Genomic DNA, 16,157 nt, shown 5'->3' on the forward strand with positions numbered 1-16,157 from the left:
AATTATTTTTATCATTATAATAACTTGATAGAAAATAATCTTATTTGCCATTTTGTGATCCAGCTAGAGTTATTTTATTTTTTGTTATTATTATAATAATTTGATAGAAAATAATCTTTGGCGCCATCTTGTGGCAGCTGTTATGGGAGAAGTTTGATTTCCACAGACCTCGCGTTATCTAAGGGAAAAGTAGACCTGCGTGAAGCTGCCCCCCCACCCCACGCAAAATTTTATTCCTTCAATTTTGCGTGGCGTGGGGAGCCAGCTTCACGCAGGTGAAAAGTAGTGCTTTGCCGCCATCTGTGGTACCCACTGAACCAAATACAGGACGCACCCCACCAGTATTTGTGATTCAAATGTACTTTATTGACTGCTTGGTCAAAGGGCATGCAAATACAGGCTTCAACCCAAAATGAACGTTTCATTTTTTTTGTATCCCCCATTTTGCTAGCATTTTCTTAAAAAAAAAACCAACGTGCACCTTAAGTAATCAATTTTGCAGCTTACAAACCACAAAAATACCAGTTTTACATTATCAAATACCGCACATAGAAAACATTTACAAAGCACAGGTAGAAAATTACAGCTCCTCGCTTTCTCTACATTTATCGTGAGATGCATTCTCCCAACACAAAGCGGCTCTGCTACACGTTGCCCTTTTGCTAGTGGAAAGCTTAAGGCCAGTTAGAGAAGACCACCGACACCAGCAATGTGGATGAATGTTTTTGTAGCCACGCCGTGTGTGCGTGTGACCTCAAATTGTTTTGTCCTTGCTGTGCTGCATTCAGGGAAATGTGTGCTTTGCTGGCGTGGGAATTAATGGTTGCAGGTAGGTTAAAGGGGGATTAAGTATAGTCTGTTGCGGTCTCACAACATGGAAAGCCATTTTAGCATTTATTCAATAGCCTTGATAGCCGGAAGGTGCAGAAGTAAGATAATTCAGAGCAGTTGCAAAACGACAAAGGCGCTCCTAGCTAAGTGCAATTCAGTTATATTTAACTTTTGTATTTGGGAGAAATTATTTTGGTAACATTTTAATCTAACATCAGTGCAACACTAAAGTATTTATTTTTATTTCCTATATTTAGCTGCAAATATTAACAAATTTAATCTAATTGGTGACTAAAGAATTAAATGATTAGAATTTGATAAAGTGACTCGTAATTGGATTTCAAGACTATCAAATAAATGCTCACGTGGCTTTTTTTAGACACAATTTGACAGATTGACATGAAGAGTACATAAGACGATGGTATGTTTGTCGCTTTGCTACAATAAAAAGTAGTTTGAAAAGGCTGCTAAGGGCGCTAGGATTTAAAAAAAAAAAAAAAAAAAGTCACTACTTTATCTTTGCATTACATGCCTACAAGTGTGTATTTTCATGAGCAACTTAGGTTACAGTCGATATTTATTGCCGAAAGAAAATTGGCAGAGCCAATGCTACTTTAAGGTTAGGGTCCAACTTTCTAATTGGATTTTGCAAGAATTTACACCAAAAATTCAACAACAATAAAAATCACCTTCCCATTCCTAGCATCTCTTCAAAATCCCTCACCGCTCAGTGACTGCGACGGCATTATTCAAAATTCTCCGACGCCATTGAGAAAAATCGGTGTAAGCATGCGATAATTTTCACGCATAAAACTCAAATCAAAAGAGGAATTCATCCTCGTGAGGAAAATGTTATCATTGCAATTATAATAGATGAATTTTTAAAAAAGCCATTGCGCATGCGTCCCTCAACCACTGTTTTCCGTGATTACGAAATACATTCAGAAAACTATACACACAAATATTCTCTATATAGTGTTTGTAGAACTCCTGTAACAATATTTCAAGCAAAACGCGTTTGTGTCAAACGTGTCATAGTGAAGCATTGATTTTTAAAATACAATAATCATCAAGAATAAGGCCATTGGAAACTGAACAAGCCCTCATCGTCACGGGTTTGCCCCGCCCACCTACCGCCTCCTCTCTAAAATTCCTCTTGAATTATAAAAATAAAACACATTTGCAACAGCTTCATTAACCGTACAGTACTTTTTTTTTTTTTTGCACATAAGTCAAATTTGGTTGAAAAATGCCGGATGTGGACATTCAAATCTCATCGTCAAGCGGTCGTGGAAAAAGCTTGACGTGCCGAGTGCAGCATAAAAAAATTAAAAATAAAATAAAAATACTCCCACTAACGCTCGACCCGTTTCAGTACCATCACATTCAAAAAGTCACCGGAACCGGACTCAACTCTGTCACCGCCGACCCTGCTGCTTTGGAAGCAATAACACTCACGTTAATGAAAAGGCAATATTACATTTTTGCTTTTTGCTAGCGGGAGTCAATAAATTTGGAAGTTCGGAAATAAAGAAACATTTTTCGAGGATAACTTCGCATTTCCGCTTTCAGAATGACCGACCACACTGTACAGCAAAAAGTTACAAACACGTTCATACAAGCTCCAAAAAGCTGGAATTTACAGCAATTTTTTTTTTTTTGCCCAGGAGTAAACATTCAGCAGTGAACATGGATGTCATACAAGGTGGTTTTCTCTTTTTTGTTTTTTCAAACAAGAGTGGATCATCAAAGTTTTTTTGGGAATCACAAAAAGGTGCACTGAAGAGATTGTGTGCAAATACAGTATTTGTACTCATTTTACATTATCATGCCACAAAAAGACACGAAGATTTTGATATATATACTGTATAGAATACCCTACAATACCGTACGTAGATCATGTCAAGAAAATATTACATTATATTCAAATCCAAAGTGGAATTTTGTTGGATTTCTCAAGTGCTGTGAAGGGAAAATAAAAATACAAATGTGAGCTCCATTTAGTACTGACCAACGGAATGTACTGCGGTAAAAACATGCAAATTCATGTCACTTTTAAAAAGATTTTGTAAAGTTAAGTGCTGGTTCCAACAATAAACTATTTTTGTTTTTAAAAAAAAAAAAAAAAAAGCCAATTACTTGCTTGAAATTATTGGAAAAACTACGTTAAAGTTTTCCGCTACAACTTATGCTGAATTCGTTTTTTTTAAAATTATTATTAAGATGCAAGTGTCAGATCGAAAGTGCTACCAGACCTGTTTCTGTTGTTCCCATAAAGGTGAAAAACAAATAAAAAAAATCAATAAAGCCAATAAAAAAAATAAATCAATAAAGCAACGTGCTGTTACATTTCCATGCTAATATTCAAATTGAAAGCAATCGCCACATTCCATGAGAAACAGCGTCAAACATGTCAAAGTACTAAAGTGCCGTCTTTAAAAGAAGCGGAGCGCAACACGTGAGTAAAATAGAATGTCGTTTGTGTCGCCTTTCAACCATATTTCAAATAAAGCCTCGCAAAACTCCAAATGCTGCTACGCAGGAAAAAGGGAAGCTCCAAAACCCTTCAATTCAACTCTTCATTTTGTGCCTTGTGGCAGAAATATGAAGGCAGAATTTTCTATCACCGTATTTCATCCACCATTTTGTTTTTTTTTAAATGTTGCAAGCAAACATGCAGCCCGATACACACGCGAGTACAAACCAATTTTGAACTCTAGCTGTAGATATGCATAACTATGTATAAACTCAAACCCGCCCTGTACAATAACCTCACATACGTTCCTCCATTTAAATATCGGCGGCCATTTTGTGCCCGCAGAATGTCACTTCTAAATCATTGGCTCTGCTACATATCCATACTTTTATATTGTTCGACTGCTTCATCTAAGACTACAACAATAACAATTGCTTTGGTTTTAAAAAATATTTTTTTTTCTTCTAATGTTTGGCATAGAGAGTTTAGAAAGTGTCATCTGTATGGCCCTGGGATGCTATTGTGGAACCTCAAAATGCAGGTTATGGCACTCGCTTTGGGAATGTTGGAATATGACGGAGGGAAAATGCTACGTTTTCAGGTAAAATGTTGAATGGATGAATTTTTTTGTTTTTTTTGCCCTACTTAGAAAATTGCACGCGTTCAGAGGAGTACGTCGGCTCCTGCGCTTCAAGGTAGAGTCTATGTACAAATATGAGTGACTCAGCTTTAGGTGCAAGAAGGGCTGGTGGCGCTCTCCAGGGAGGACTGTGAGAGGCGGCGAGTGAGTGGTCCGATGCTGTGGTCCGCCATAGAGGAGGTAGGGAACAGCTTGTACCAGCCACCCACTGTCGCAGTGAGGTCCAAATCCTCTAACAGGATCTGGGCCATTCCCATGAAGCACTTGTGGTCCATACGCCCGTAATCCCCCCACACAATTACCTACACACCAAAAAAAATATTATTTCATGTGCACAAAATGGAGACGTCAGCGGCAATATTATTAGTGATACCTGGAGGACTTTTCCCTGAGGACTCTCGTCAAACAACAGAGGCTGCTGGTAGCTGGGGTCAAGATTCTTCTTCACGACTTTGGTTTTCTTCTTGGCCAGGCACACACCGTTCTCCAGAACGTACACCTTCACGTAGGTTGCTAAAGATGGTGCAGCAAAAAAAATAATTAAGTCATTCGACTCGATTTTGCCGCATATATCGAGTGTACCCGGGATGTTCTTGGAGCCCGGTTTGGGGATCAAGCCCCTGGCCTGGTTGACCTCCACCTCCAGTTGACCTCCTCTGTCCACCATTCCAACATGGACGTCTCCTGCAGCGAGAGAGAGAGAGACACATTTTTCTAATACTTTTTAACCAACAACTCGCCATGAAGTGTTCAATTTACACTCTTGGCGTTATTTTTGACCCCACACTGTCCTTTCAACCTCATGTTAGCTCAGTTGTCAAGACCTCCTACTTCCACCTCCGACGCATCGCTAAAATCCGGCACTGCCTCTCTCTCCCTGCCGCTGAATCTCTCATCCACGCCTTCATCTCATCCCGGCTTGATTACTGCAACTCCCTTCTCACTGGAATCACTGCTCACTCACTCCATCGACTTCAACTAGTCCAAAACTCTGCTGCCCGCCTCCTTACCCACACCCGGTCCCGTGAACACATCACTGCTGTTCTCCACTCTCTTCACTGGCTCCCCATGAAGGAGCGTATCATCTTCAAGATACTCCTCCTCACCTTCAAAGCCCTTCACCACCTGGCTCCCACTTACCTATCCGACCTCCTTGTCCCCTACTGCCCCAACCGTCCCCTCCGATCCTCCAATACTTCACGTCTGACAGTCCCAAAATCCAAACTCAAATCCTTCGGTGACAGAGCCTTTTCCTGCACATCACCCCGACTCTGGAACTCTCTCCCCCAGTCTGTCTGTGACTCACCCACACTCCCCATATTTAAGTCCCGTCTAAAAACTTACCTCTTCTCCCAAGCGCATGACCTCCCCTACCCATAACTGGTTTCCTCTCTTAAGTTTACCCGATTGTTTCCTCCCTGTCCCCCTCCCCTCATGTATGTCTTTGCCTTGCTACCTGTAAGCGTCTTTGGGTGTTTGAAAAGCGCTTTATAAATTTAATGAATTATTATTATATTATTACTTGTCTCCGCTAGAGGGAGCCATAGAACAATCTATATCCAATATGTGTCCTTCTGGAGTCTTTCAGAGCTTTTCCTTTAACGAATCACATTTCATGCCTGATAACTTTACATACTTGTGCATTAGTCGGTACAAAGGATTATCACCGGGGCGCTCCCCTCGGTTCTTTTACTTGATTTTTTTTTTTTTCTCCTTGCACTTGGCTGCTGGCTTACCCATAGGAGGCGTTGCTAAAGTTTGTCGCCCAACGATCTGAGCGGGGCCTAAGCCGTCCAGGAAGTCGCTGAACTGGCTCTCGGGCCCGAGGCGTGTGGTAGGGAAGACAAACCTAGACAGGAGAGCCCATTGAGTTGTCACGCTGGAGATTCACGTGAAGCTATCGCACGAGGCGGATGGCTTACGTTCCGTCCGAGCTGTTTGAGTTGGTGCTGCCGTCAGTGGAGTCCTTGCTACCTTGCCGTGTCACCCGGTTCCTCATCTCCACGGCGATGCCGGTCTCCGTGCTCCGTCGGATGGTACTGCGAAGCTTCTTGGTCCCACCGTCTAATGAGAATTGTAAAACCAGAGGTCAAAGGTCACTTGCACACTTTATTACCGTAACATCCATGCTAATTTATTTTAGCACATTAGCATTTGTGCTTGTGGACTTTCATTAGAAGCGATGATGTGGTTTATTTAATAATGTTTGATTCTTTTTATTTTGATGTTTTGTATGTTTGCAGTCAACATCTTCTAGTGTTTCTTTGATCGACTCTGGATTTGCCCCTCGTTGCTAGTGAAAACAAACTCTCAGGTCCAGCCATCGGACTTCATTAGGCTTGAACAACTCCAAGCTTATTAAGCATCCCTCACCATGCTCGCCCCTATCGCCATGACAACCGCAGCCTCAGAACAGTCACCAAGGGCAAACAAAGCCGCGTGATGGGACCGGAATGATTTCCGTGAGACTTGAGGAGGACGACGAGGTAGTGATGCCAAGTGGCTGCTAGCAAACTTCGAGCGCTGCTGTGGCAACTCTGATCGGGAAGCAGATGATGCCACCTGAGACAGCCGGCGCCATAGAGACAAGCTCATCCCTATTATTAAAAAAAATAAAAAGTCAAATCTAAAACATCCCCCTAATTAAGTTCCTAATGATGCCTTCTTTGATGCATCAAGTAGCAACTCCTTCAACTATTGACTCATTTATTAGAATTGGCCCTCCCTTCATATCAAAACAGCCCCTGTTAAGATGCAGTGATCGCTTCCTTCCTCTTTAATCCCCTCCTCCTCCTCTTCTTCTGCACGCTCCCCCTTTTCCATTGCCATGGCAACACGGTCTGCATTGCACCAAGAGCCCCGACCAGCCTTTTCCCCTCTCCGAGTGCCTTTTCCTGGCCTTTAAAATCTCCTCTGTCTAACTTTAGATCTACCTCGTATCTCGTAGTAAACATTTCAAATTAAAAGCTTATGGCGGCCCCAGATAGAAACATCGAGGAACACCTGGAGAAGACACAGGTAAGCTGAGGGAGCTGATTGGAAGACACACGGGACTGCCCCCCCATCAGACCAATAAATGCTCATTCAACCCATTGTTTTCCTTTCCGCTCCGCACTTTTTATTCCGAAGCCAAAACAAACACGTAATGAGCGCGAGCCTGACATAAATCCGACTGCTAAAAAAACCATTACATAAGCGACTGGAGTAGAGGCCGTTTAATTGTCTGCTGATATGAGGAATAATTCATCCCCAGGAGACGTGCAAGATTGCAGAAAACACGCCGCATCTAATTCAATATTTGTGCACATAAAAGGTATGAAGAGAAAACAATCCAGATATTAGATAATAAAGTTCGAGTCACATGGTTGGAAGCAAATTAATTGATTCAATTGCAGACAAAAGTACGCATATATTTGATGTGTGTGTGTGAGGATCATTAAAGCCGCTTTGACATTTGGAGAGAACACTGATGAAGCCTTTCTCATTATGAGCTGTAATATAGAATGCTGTTTTTAGCCTCCCTGCACCGACATGCCTATTGGATGCGCCCGTGACGGCAGCGAGCCGCCGCGCGTAGCAACAGTAACCAAGCACGGGTGTCTGCGATCAAAGATTTTGTTGTGGCGTCTTCACTGCTGAGCCTCTCTGCTAAATTTGGCGGCAGCGAAAAAAAAAAAAAAAGGTAGAAGGTATAAATAGAGATTATTTGTAGTTGAATCTGTGTCAGTTACATAAAGATACAAATTGGGTCTGGCTATATTTATTTCTTCTTATGAAGCCTTTTTCGAGAGCTTTTCAGGGTCAGAGCTTGAAGACGTTTGACATTTAGTCTTTTGAAAACAGATCTCTGTCTTCCGTCCAATAAGGCGCTATTAGCCTTTTGCATGGGAAATGATTTGTACTAATGGCAACTCTTCATGTAGTGCAGGATGTCTGCCGATGAGTTAATATGCTGCAGCGGCTGCTGTATAATGTCACTTCATTACAATGAGGAAAAAGGCCAATCTAATTCTCAAGTCATTTCTCCCGGAATACTCGACTTTATGCGGAGTGGATGAGAGGAAACTAATTTAGTCAATGTATTAATCACGTTGATTTAACTTAAAACGAAATGGGCATTGGGATTTTGATTTCGTGACGAAAAAGGGAATAAAAATCACAGAAAAAAGGTTAATAGGAAGATTAGCATGACTTTTTCACCATGTTTTAGATTTGTTGCATTGGGGCTTAAGAGTAAAATGTCATTTGGGCTTCGGGAGAGGAACCTGCCGAGAACGTCCTGTGGCGCAGTAGCCGCCTGCCGATGCCATGAAACAGATTTAGAAATAAGCCCGCCTGTGTGTTTACATTGGCTGAGAGAAGAGTGTTGGTTCAATGCACCAAATGCTCACATCATTTTTTTTTTTTCTTCTACACACACACATCACCCCTGAGACCCCAAACACACAAACATAATTACCGTTCTCCGGAGCAATTTCCTGTATTGCTGATGTTGTTTATTTGAAAGTTGCATTGCACAGCTCCTTGACCACCTTTGATTGAACATAATGGCAGCATATCAGCTGCATTATAGTGTGCTCGAATCTCTTTCTGACCAAGTTGGGCAAATGATGTAACGGTCGTAATTTTGATAAGGACTAGGTCGCTTCAGGTTGTTTGTTTTATTATGAAAGACACAAGTGTTGTTGTTTGCCCGAAAATGTGACAGCAGTTCAGAGAGTGAATGAGTATAATAAAGTAGCAGCAAAGTAGTTTTATAGTTACTAGCTATGCAATTTTCCAATTGCCCGACTGTGATGTCTGAAAGTTAGCATTAAGCTAGCAGACTTTCGTTAGTCTTATTTACATGTTTAGAATTTAAAAAGTTAGCATTAAGCTAGCAGACTTTCATCAGACTTATTTACATGTTTAGCATCTACAAGGTTAGCATGAAGCTAGCAAACTTTGGTTACTTATTTGCATGGTTAGCATTTACAAAGTTAGCATGAAGCTATCAGACTTTGATGATGATGATGAATTTATCCGTTTCAATTATTATTATTCACTTTCATTAGACTTATTTACATGTTTAGCATCTACAAAGTTAGCATTAAGCTAGCAGACTTCCATCAGACTTATTTACATGTTTAGCATTTACAAAGTCAGACTTTCGTTAGACTTATTTCATGGTTAGCATTTACAGAGTTAGCATGAAGCTAGAACACTTTGGTTACTTATTTACATGGTTAGCATTTACAAAGTTAGCATGAAGCTACAAGACTTTGTTTATGACTTCATTTCATGGTTGCATTTACAAATTTAGCATGAAGCTATCAGACTTTTGTTAGTTTGGTTGAATAAGAAAATATAAAAAATCCGTTCTATCTGTGAGTCATAAGCTATTTTGTATTTGTTTTGAAGGGAGCGAGGAAAAGTTGAAAGTGGGACGAGGACAAAGCAAGAGGCATATATATCGTAAGCAACGACTGCTTCAAATGTGTTTTGTAGCCTCTGAATCGACCAGTGGGGAGCAGAAGCTTTTTAAGAGGACTAAGAAAGGTCTCAGTCGGGCATTTATCGAGAGAGCTAGTGACTCAAAAGCTTGGATAATAGCGCAACCACCTTGCATTCAAGACTGTTCCATTGAATGGCTTTCACCGGAGCGAGTGTGACCCAACAGAGAGCTCATTGTAAAATATTTCCAGTCAAATTTCAAGAAGGCTTGAGTCATCTTAATTAGAGTGATTTTCTTTGGTGGAGAGATTTTTCCCCAAAACAGGCAACATGGTGAAAACTGCTGCTGCAAAAATGCTGATGACTCACAAAGTAGACACACACACACAGTTACCAAATGAAAACAGAACTAATTAGAGGTCAAGGATACAGTATTATGACTTTCTAGGCATACTCATCGGGGATTAATTCATTATCATTTGGTTTTACCCTATTTGGTGCTTCCATCTTCCTGCTGCACAATTCATCTTATTAAGGAACCCAACAATTAGTCTCGGCTTGTCCATTATCAGAGATTGAAAAACACGATTAAAAATAATTGAGCAAACTATGAGACGGACTGCCAAGCAGTGATATGGTTTGCGTATCAACATCTTATTTTTGCCTGGTTCCATTCATCTAGTGCTCCTTAGTCTCAAGAGGGGTCGCCCTTCGTGCGAGCCACGGCTACAGGAGATAAGACTGACTGAGTCATCTTTTGAAACCTATGGAAATACTTTGTGAGCTCCTTTTTCCTCGCTGCCAATAATAGCAGGCAATAAATAGAGCAAAAAAAAAAAAAGCCACAAATCCTCGAATTAGAAAATCTATCAAGCACGGAAGGGCGGAAAGGGAGCAGCCAAGGCGTATTTGCGTCATTTCACACGCGGATTGTGTGTTTTTCAAGATGTCCGCCATTATTTTTTAAATGTAGGCTTTCTACAAAAAGAAAAAGAGCTCATTCCGCTGATGTTTGTGAATGAACTGGATCCAATTCACAAAATGGGACCATGACCAGAACATGGCCCGCAGAAACACAATCACGCTGTCAACGTTACCTTCTCAGCACGCTTGACGAGTATTCATCTCGATTCATTGTGTAAGCCTCCGCTTTAAATCCTGTTATTTAATTGAAAGGGTTGAAATGAAGCACAATGTTTAAAGGGGAGAGTGCTTGAACAGAATAAATGATCACTCTTATGTAACATGCAGGTTCCGTTGCTATCTCCTGAGGTTTTCAGCCCTTTTTTCCCAAATAGGTTTAACAAGTGCACAGGCAAATCGAATTAGAGAATAAATGCAGCATTGCAAATGACTTTCACTGGCTGATTGGATTAATAGATATTACTTTATATAACTTTATTATTTATTTATTGTATTTTATTATATTTATTTATTATATTTTATTCTTATGATTATTTTTTTGGGTTGGAACAATACAAAGGCCTGGTCAAATTGATGCGTTGCGTAATTTCCCAACATGACTACATTTGTGCTTTTAGCCACGTTTAGAGCGTCATGGAGGTGAAGCTGAGGTGACGCCACCATAAACACGGAGAGCCATAATACGGACCAAGGTGACGCACGGTGGGTGCATGATCCCTTCATTTAGTTCCAGGCGAGATATGTTCTCCTGGCAGCTGAGAACATCTAAATTTAGAACACCCCCCACCACCACCACACTTTTCCCTCTTCTTCACATCCTTGGCCACAATGAGCCTCCTTCATGCTTACTTTGCTATTTGTTTTGTCTGCATTAAGACCCACCAGCAATTGGCGGAGATTATATTTAAAACTAAATAAATAAATAAATAAATAAATAAATAAATAAAAAATATATATACGTGTGCGTGTAAAAAAAATATTTTTATATATATATTATTATTATATATACACAGTGATCCCTCGCGACTGTCGCGTTGTTTATCGTGTCTTCCACTACATCGCGGATTTTTTTTTCCAAATTAAAAAAAAACATTTAAAGCTCAAAATAAACTCTAAATGAGAAACGTGTACTACCTTTAGGACAATGTAGTATTGCTCCAAATGTTCGTTTACATTCCTTTAGAATCCGTATTCGCGTGTTAGCCCGATTGTGAATTAGCATCTTTCGCTAACTCGTTAGCCTGCCAGTACTAATCTGTTGGTGCCCGTATTTCGCGGATTTTACTTATTCGCGGGTGGGTTTTGGAACCAATTATCCGCGAAAACGAGGGATTACTGCATATGTATAAATTTTTTTTAATTATAGTATACTATATATATATAATATATGTGTGTGTATATTTATTTATTTATCTATTTATAATATTAGACTCAGGGTTGACGAAGCCACAAAATTCGACACAAGGGTTGAATTTGCGAATTCCCACATGCTGCGGGGAAGACTCCATGTGTCTTGATTTGGGATTCAGTATGAATGCGTGCGGCCCGTGAATAACGGCTGTGTGTTCCGGTTTACGCAGCTCGTTGGAACATATGGTGACCTCTGTTAGCGCTGGCATCACAAAAGCGTGTTGGACATGCACGCACCTTTCGTCACGCTTCCGTTTACCCTCACGGATGAGAAAATGTGGATTTCAAATAGAGGGGCCAGGGATCATTTTGGCTTGTTTGTTCATATCTATAAAAGATGTGTTTATCTGATGAGAAACTTGGTATTAAAAAAAAAAATCATTATGCAATCCTAAGCTTTTTAAAGCAACAGAAAATCGTTTTCTGCGAAATAAAGTGCTTTGGCATTTGAACAAAATCCGTCTGGACCAGGCTATGAAATGTCACACTCTGCTGGATTTACACAGCAGATAGCGACAAGACTCAGATTGAGTTTTAAGGCTGAATGATCTCCAAAAATAAACACAGTCAATGTCCAGCCACATTGCAGGCAGGCAAGCGGAAAGTAAATTGGAGACATGGACGCACTGTTCTGAAAAGGTCACATGGGCGCTGATGCACATGAACTAGCCAAGATATTAATGGAAGATGAACCAGATTTTATGGTGAAATTTAAAAATAAAATGGGCCTTTACCAAATGTGACAGGTTATCTGACTTCCCAACAGGAATTATTGTGTTTGCTCTCGTATGAAATTACTGTATAATTATTCCCACGGGAGAACATAACGTCCCCATCATTATCGTTCACCCCTGCTAACATGATATTCCCGCCTCGAGAAGAACAGTGAAAGAAAAAACGGATGATGAAAATGACTGACCATGCTGGTTGAGCTGCTGCGTGCTCTTGCTCCACTGTGACAAGCCTACAATAGCCACCATCTTGGCCCCCAGACTGGAGCGGCGTTTCTTGTTGCCGGCCAACGACGCCGACTCGGGGCCCCCGCCGCCGGGACTCTTTTCCAGGTTGTACATGGCCCCCGAGATGCTAGAGGAGCGCACGACGTTCCGAGCCGCTTCGCTCAGACCGCTGAGGCTGCTCAACCCGCCCGGGCTGGGCACCTCCACCGAGCTGCTCAGCATCATGGTCCTGCTGGTTGAGAGGACCGGTGGGGGGGCTGGGCAGGAACGTTGGAGTGGGGGTGCTGAGGAAACGGCAGAAGAGAAGATATGATGTGAGAATAAGGTGATGAGTGAAAAACACATTCAAAAATTAGAATGTTTATAAATAAAATTAAAATAAATTGAAATATATTATAAATAAATTAATATAATTGAAGTACCTACAAATATATTGTAAATAAATTAAAATAATTAAAGTAAATAAAAAAATATAAATAAATCAAAATAAATAAAATATGTACTAAAGAATAAAAAATAAATTAAAATAAGAAATAAAATTTTTAAAAAAATACAAATAAGAAATAAAATAAAAAATAAATCAAATAAAAATAATTAATTATTGAGTTAACGACTTGGAAAGCAGGTACAACTACCTCCTCCTAAAGCTTCCAAAATAGCTCACAGTACGTGCAGAACAAAGACAAAGGTCAGTGGGTGGTAAGAAATATCTCCAGTCACACGAACACAAATGTCAGGGATGGCCTGCTGTTGGCGGGCAACCTTGTCAGCTACTATTTGTCTCCCCGCAATCATATTTTGTCTCCAACGTTAAACAGTAACCGCCGCCGGGCTCGCATGTGGATTCATATCTACTCCATAAATTTACTTCATAGCCTAAACTGTACAAGAGCTATCAAAGCATCCCAGGAATTCTTCTTATGTCACCCAGCCTTTTTCTTCACACGCCATTTTTCTATCTGATCATACTTTATTACATCAGAATGACCTTTTTAAAAATTCCCCTTGTCACTAGTGTCATCTTCCCGAAACCTCCGTGCTTCGCCTCAACCTTATCACTGGATCTCATACTTGTGCGTCTCATAAAAACTAGACCCAAATGCATCCTGACTCATCGAGGAAGCAAAATTGAAGCAAACGATGCACTCTGACTGTGTGCACACATTTTCTTTTTTTTTACAGACTGGTGAACGGTTGTACGGACGAATGCACATATTATTTATGCTACAGCACTTATTCCTGTTGCAGGATGTCTTCAATAATACATATAGTGTAGAGTGAGTTTGCCCTTAATACGTCCTTAGAAGTTAAGACTTGGATGGATATGCATTGTGCTTTTTTTGGGGAGACATCTGGAAACGACGCCACATCGGCACAATTTTGACATTTGGAATCACTGGAATACATTTTCACGGATTTTCACGGATTGCAAGTGGGCCTGGGACGCATCCCTGAGGGATCCCTTCATATAAAAATAAAAACGATGGATACGTAGGATAACAAATGAGGAACTATTGCTCTAAAATGGGATTATAGATGAGAGTGGGGCGCGCCACAGTGCCCCCAGGCCGACTTCCATCATGGGAGGTAGGCTAAGGGGAAGGAGACGAGATGTGTCACTGACCACATTAGTCACCGGGGAACGCGGCCATGAGTCAGGAAAGCGCTCGACCTCATCAGTCACGTCACTCTTAACCCAGTTTCCCTCCATTCCATTTGTTGTATGTCTAGCTTTCCGGCTCCTCACCCTACCCGAGTCATATGGGACCCAACTCCATATGTCAGCCATTTTTACTCTCCGTGTAGGCGTCCCAATATTTTTGTCCACATATGAAGGGACACGTAGGAGGTTTCACTTCAAAAGGCTACCGTGGTGGTATTGATTCCTGCGGGGGCTATATCGCTAGCTCAGCTGAGCGGGATTAGCGTGTAAAATAGCGGCCCAGCAAATGAGCCCTTCAAAATGATACACGCAGAGCCAAGGGATTTGATGATATCAGTAGGAGGCTTTGTTTCAAACGTTTCGCGATAGAGACTGGAGTCATCACTTTTGCTACACACAAAATCCGGCAGTCCTTGCCAAGAATGATCTTACAATAATTGTCAGCAACATTTTGCAACATGCACAATAAATATTATTCAAGATTGTGCTTGGAGTCATTAAAAACTTGGGATTTACTTTTCAGGGTCTTGAGGAGTTGCAAAATATTTGTTTGTATGATTATAGTGAAAGACGTTTGTTCTAGGCAAGACAGGCTTTCCGGAGCTTGAGTCTCTTCCCAGTTTGACTGTCTCGGTGGATTACACAGAGGATCAAGTGGGAGCCAGGCATTGGATTTCAAGAGTTAAGCACATGGAGAATTATCCCGCTTTCTCCCTTTTTTTTCCCCCAAAAAAGTGCCTGCTTTCCTCTGAGCCGGTTTAAGTAGTCACACCATTCGTGGAGTTTGACAGTGTCAATGAATTTCAAAAAGGCTTTTCTATTCTTTTTTTTTTTTAATCAATATAAACAACAAATGTTGACCTCACACACTAACCACCCACAGATGGGAGGTTGAGGTGCAATGTCTGTATGCATGCGCTCCTGTGTGTGTGTGTGTGTGTGTGTGTGTGTGTGTGCCATCTGATATAATCTCGCACCTCAGCATGAGTGTGGCCCAGCCCGTCTAGTGCTTGGCGGAGAGGACGAGCCATCTGAAAAGTCCGTGCTGGTAATGTGCTTATAGAATTATATGCTTATGTGCTCTGCCCTCCCTTTGCCTGACACCCTCACTCATACCCAAACACACGCACTCAAAACATATTAAGAATAAAAACATACATGTCAAAAATGTAAAATGTCAAGATCCCCCACATTTTTCTTGATTTAACAAAACGTAGTAAATTTAAAATCCATTTTGAGTAGACACTTGCGATATTAAACTTTGGAGCCCCTATACAAAAACATATTCAAAAAAATACTTAATTTTTGCAATATTTCGGTGACTTTAGGGAGACGTCATTAAATTACTGTCAGATGTCAAAAGGGGCCAATTAGCTAAATACTTTAAAATGCAAGATAATCAATTTCCATATCCTGTCATGCACTTCTTTATATTTTACATTGTGAGCCATAATAAAGATGCTCGGCTGATCACGTGCGTTGTATCCCAGTGACAGCACATTGCATTGTGCACAATTGTGGTGCTGAAACTGCATGAGCACTTACCACAAGGAGCGGAGAAGAAGAGGAGCGATGTAGGTCGCAGGTTGTCAAATGATGTTGTGCTTGCGTCCCGCGTGATTTAATGTCATCGTTCGGGTGTTATTTTGACGTCTTGGTGAAAAAATTTTGGGGGGAAAAGCTTTGCACGGCGTCTCCGGTCTGCTCTCTGCTGCTTCTGGAGCTGCAATCCAAGGTGGGGTTGAGCAGAGCCGAGGGGGCGCTGCTGAGGATGAGAAAGGAGTGGGATAAAAGCGAGACGGTGGTCGTGGTGGGGGAAAA

The 16,157-nt window shown here is 41.1% G+C and overlaps 1 protein-coding gene across 1 annotated transcript; it reads right to left on the reverse strand.

Annotated features, from left to right (window-relative positions):
* Positions 1–767: 767 nt before the first annotated feature.
* rims3 (regulating synaptic membrane exocytosis 3) lies at positions 768–16,086 on the reverse strand. The gene is made up of 7 exons (XM_037264700.1): positions 15,882–16,086; positions 12,634–12,957; positions 5,870–6,011; positions 5,684–5,796; positions 4,530–4,631; positions 4,321–4,460; positions 768–4,249 (listed from the first exon to the last, which is right to left on the reverse strand). The coding sequence occupies exons 2-7, from the start codon at positions 12,896–12,898 to the stop codon at positions 4,037–4,039; spliced, it is 975 nt and encodes a 324-aa protein (XP_037120595.1). The 5' UTR covers positions 12,899–12,957; positions 15,882–16,086; the 3' UTR covers positions 768–4,036.
* Positions 16,087–16,157: the final 71 nt, after the last annotated feature.

The sequence above is a fragment of the Syngnathus acus genome, chromosome 11 (assembly GCF_901709675.1).
Source record: "Syngnathus acus chromosome 11, fSynAcu1.2, whole genome shotgun sequence".
Taxonomy (NCBI): Eukaryota; Metazoa; Chordata; class Actinopteri; order Syngnathiformes; family Syngnathidae; genus Syngnathus; species Syngnathus acus.

Excerpts from the sequence above, each read along its gene's own strand:
- rims3 (XM_037264700.1), bottom strand. The coding sequence starts at position 12,898 with ATGATGCTGAGCAGCTCGGTGGAGGTGCCCAGCCCGGGCGGGTTGAGC. Across the intron at positions 4,632-5,683 it reads TTTAGCAACGCCTCCTATGG|GAGACGTCCATGTTGGAATG; the intron begins GTAAGCCAGCAG and ends CTCTCGCTGCAG. Across the intron at positions 4,250-4,320 it reads CTCAGGGAAAAGTCCTCCAG|GTAATTGTGTGGGGGGATTA; the intron begins GTATCACTAATA and ends TTTGGTGTGTAG.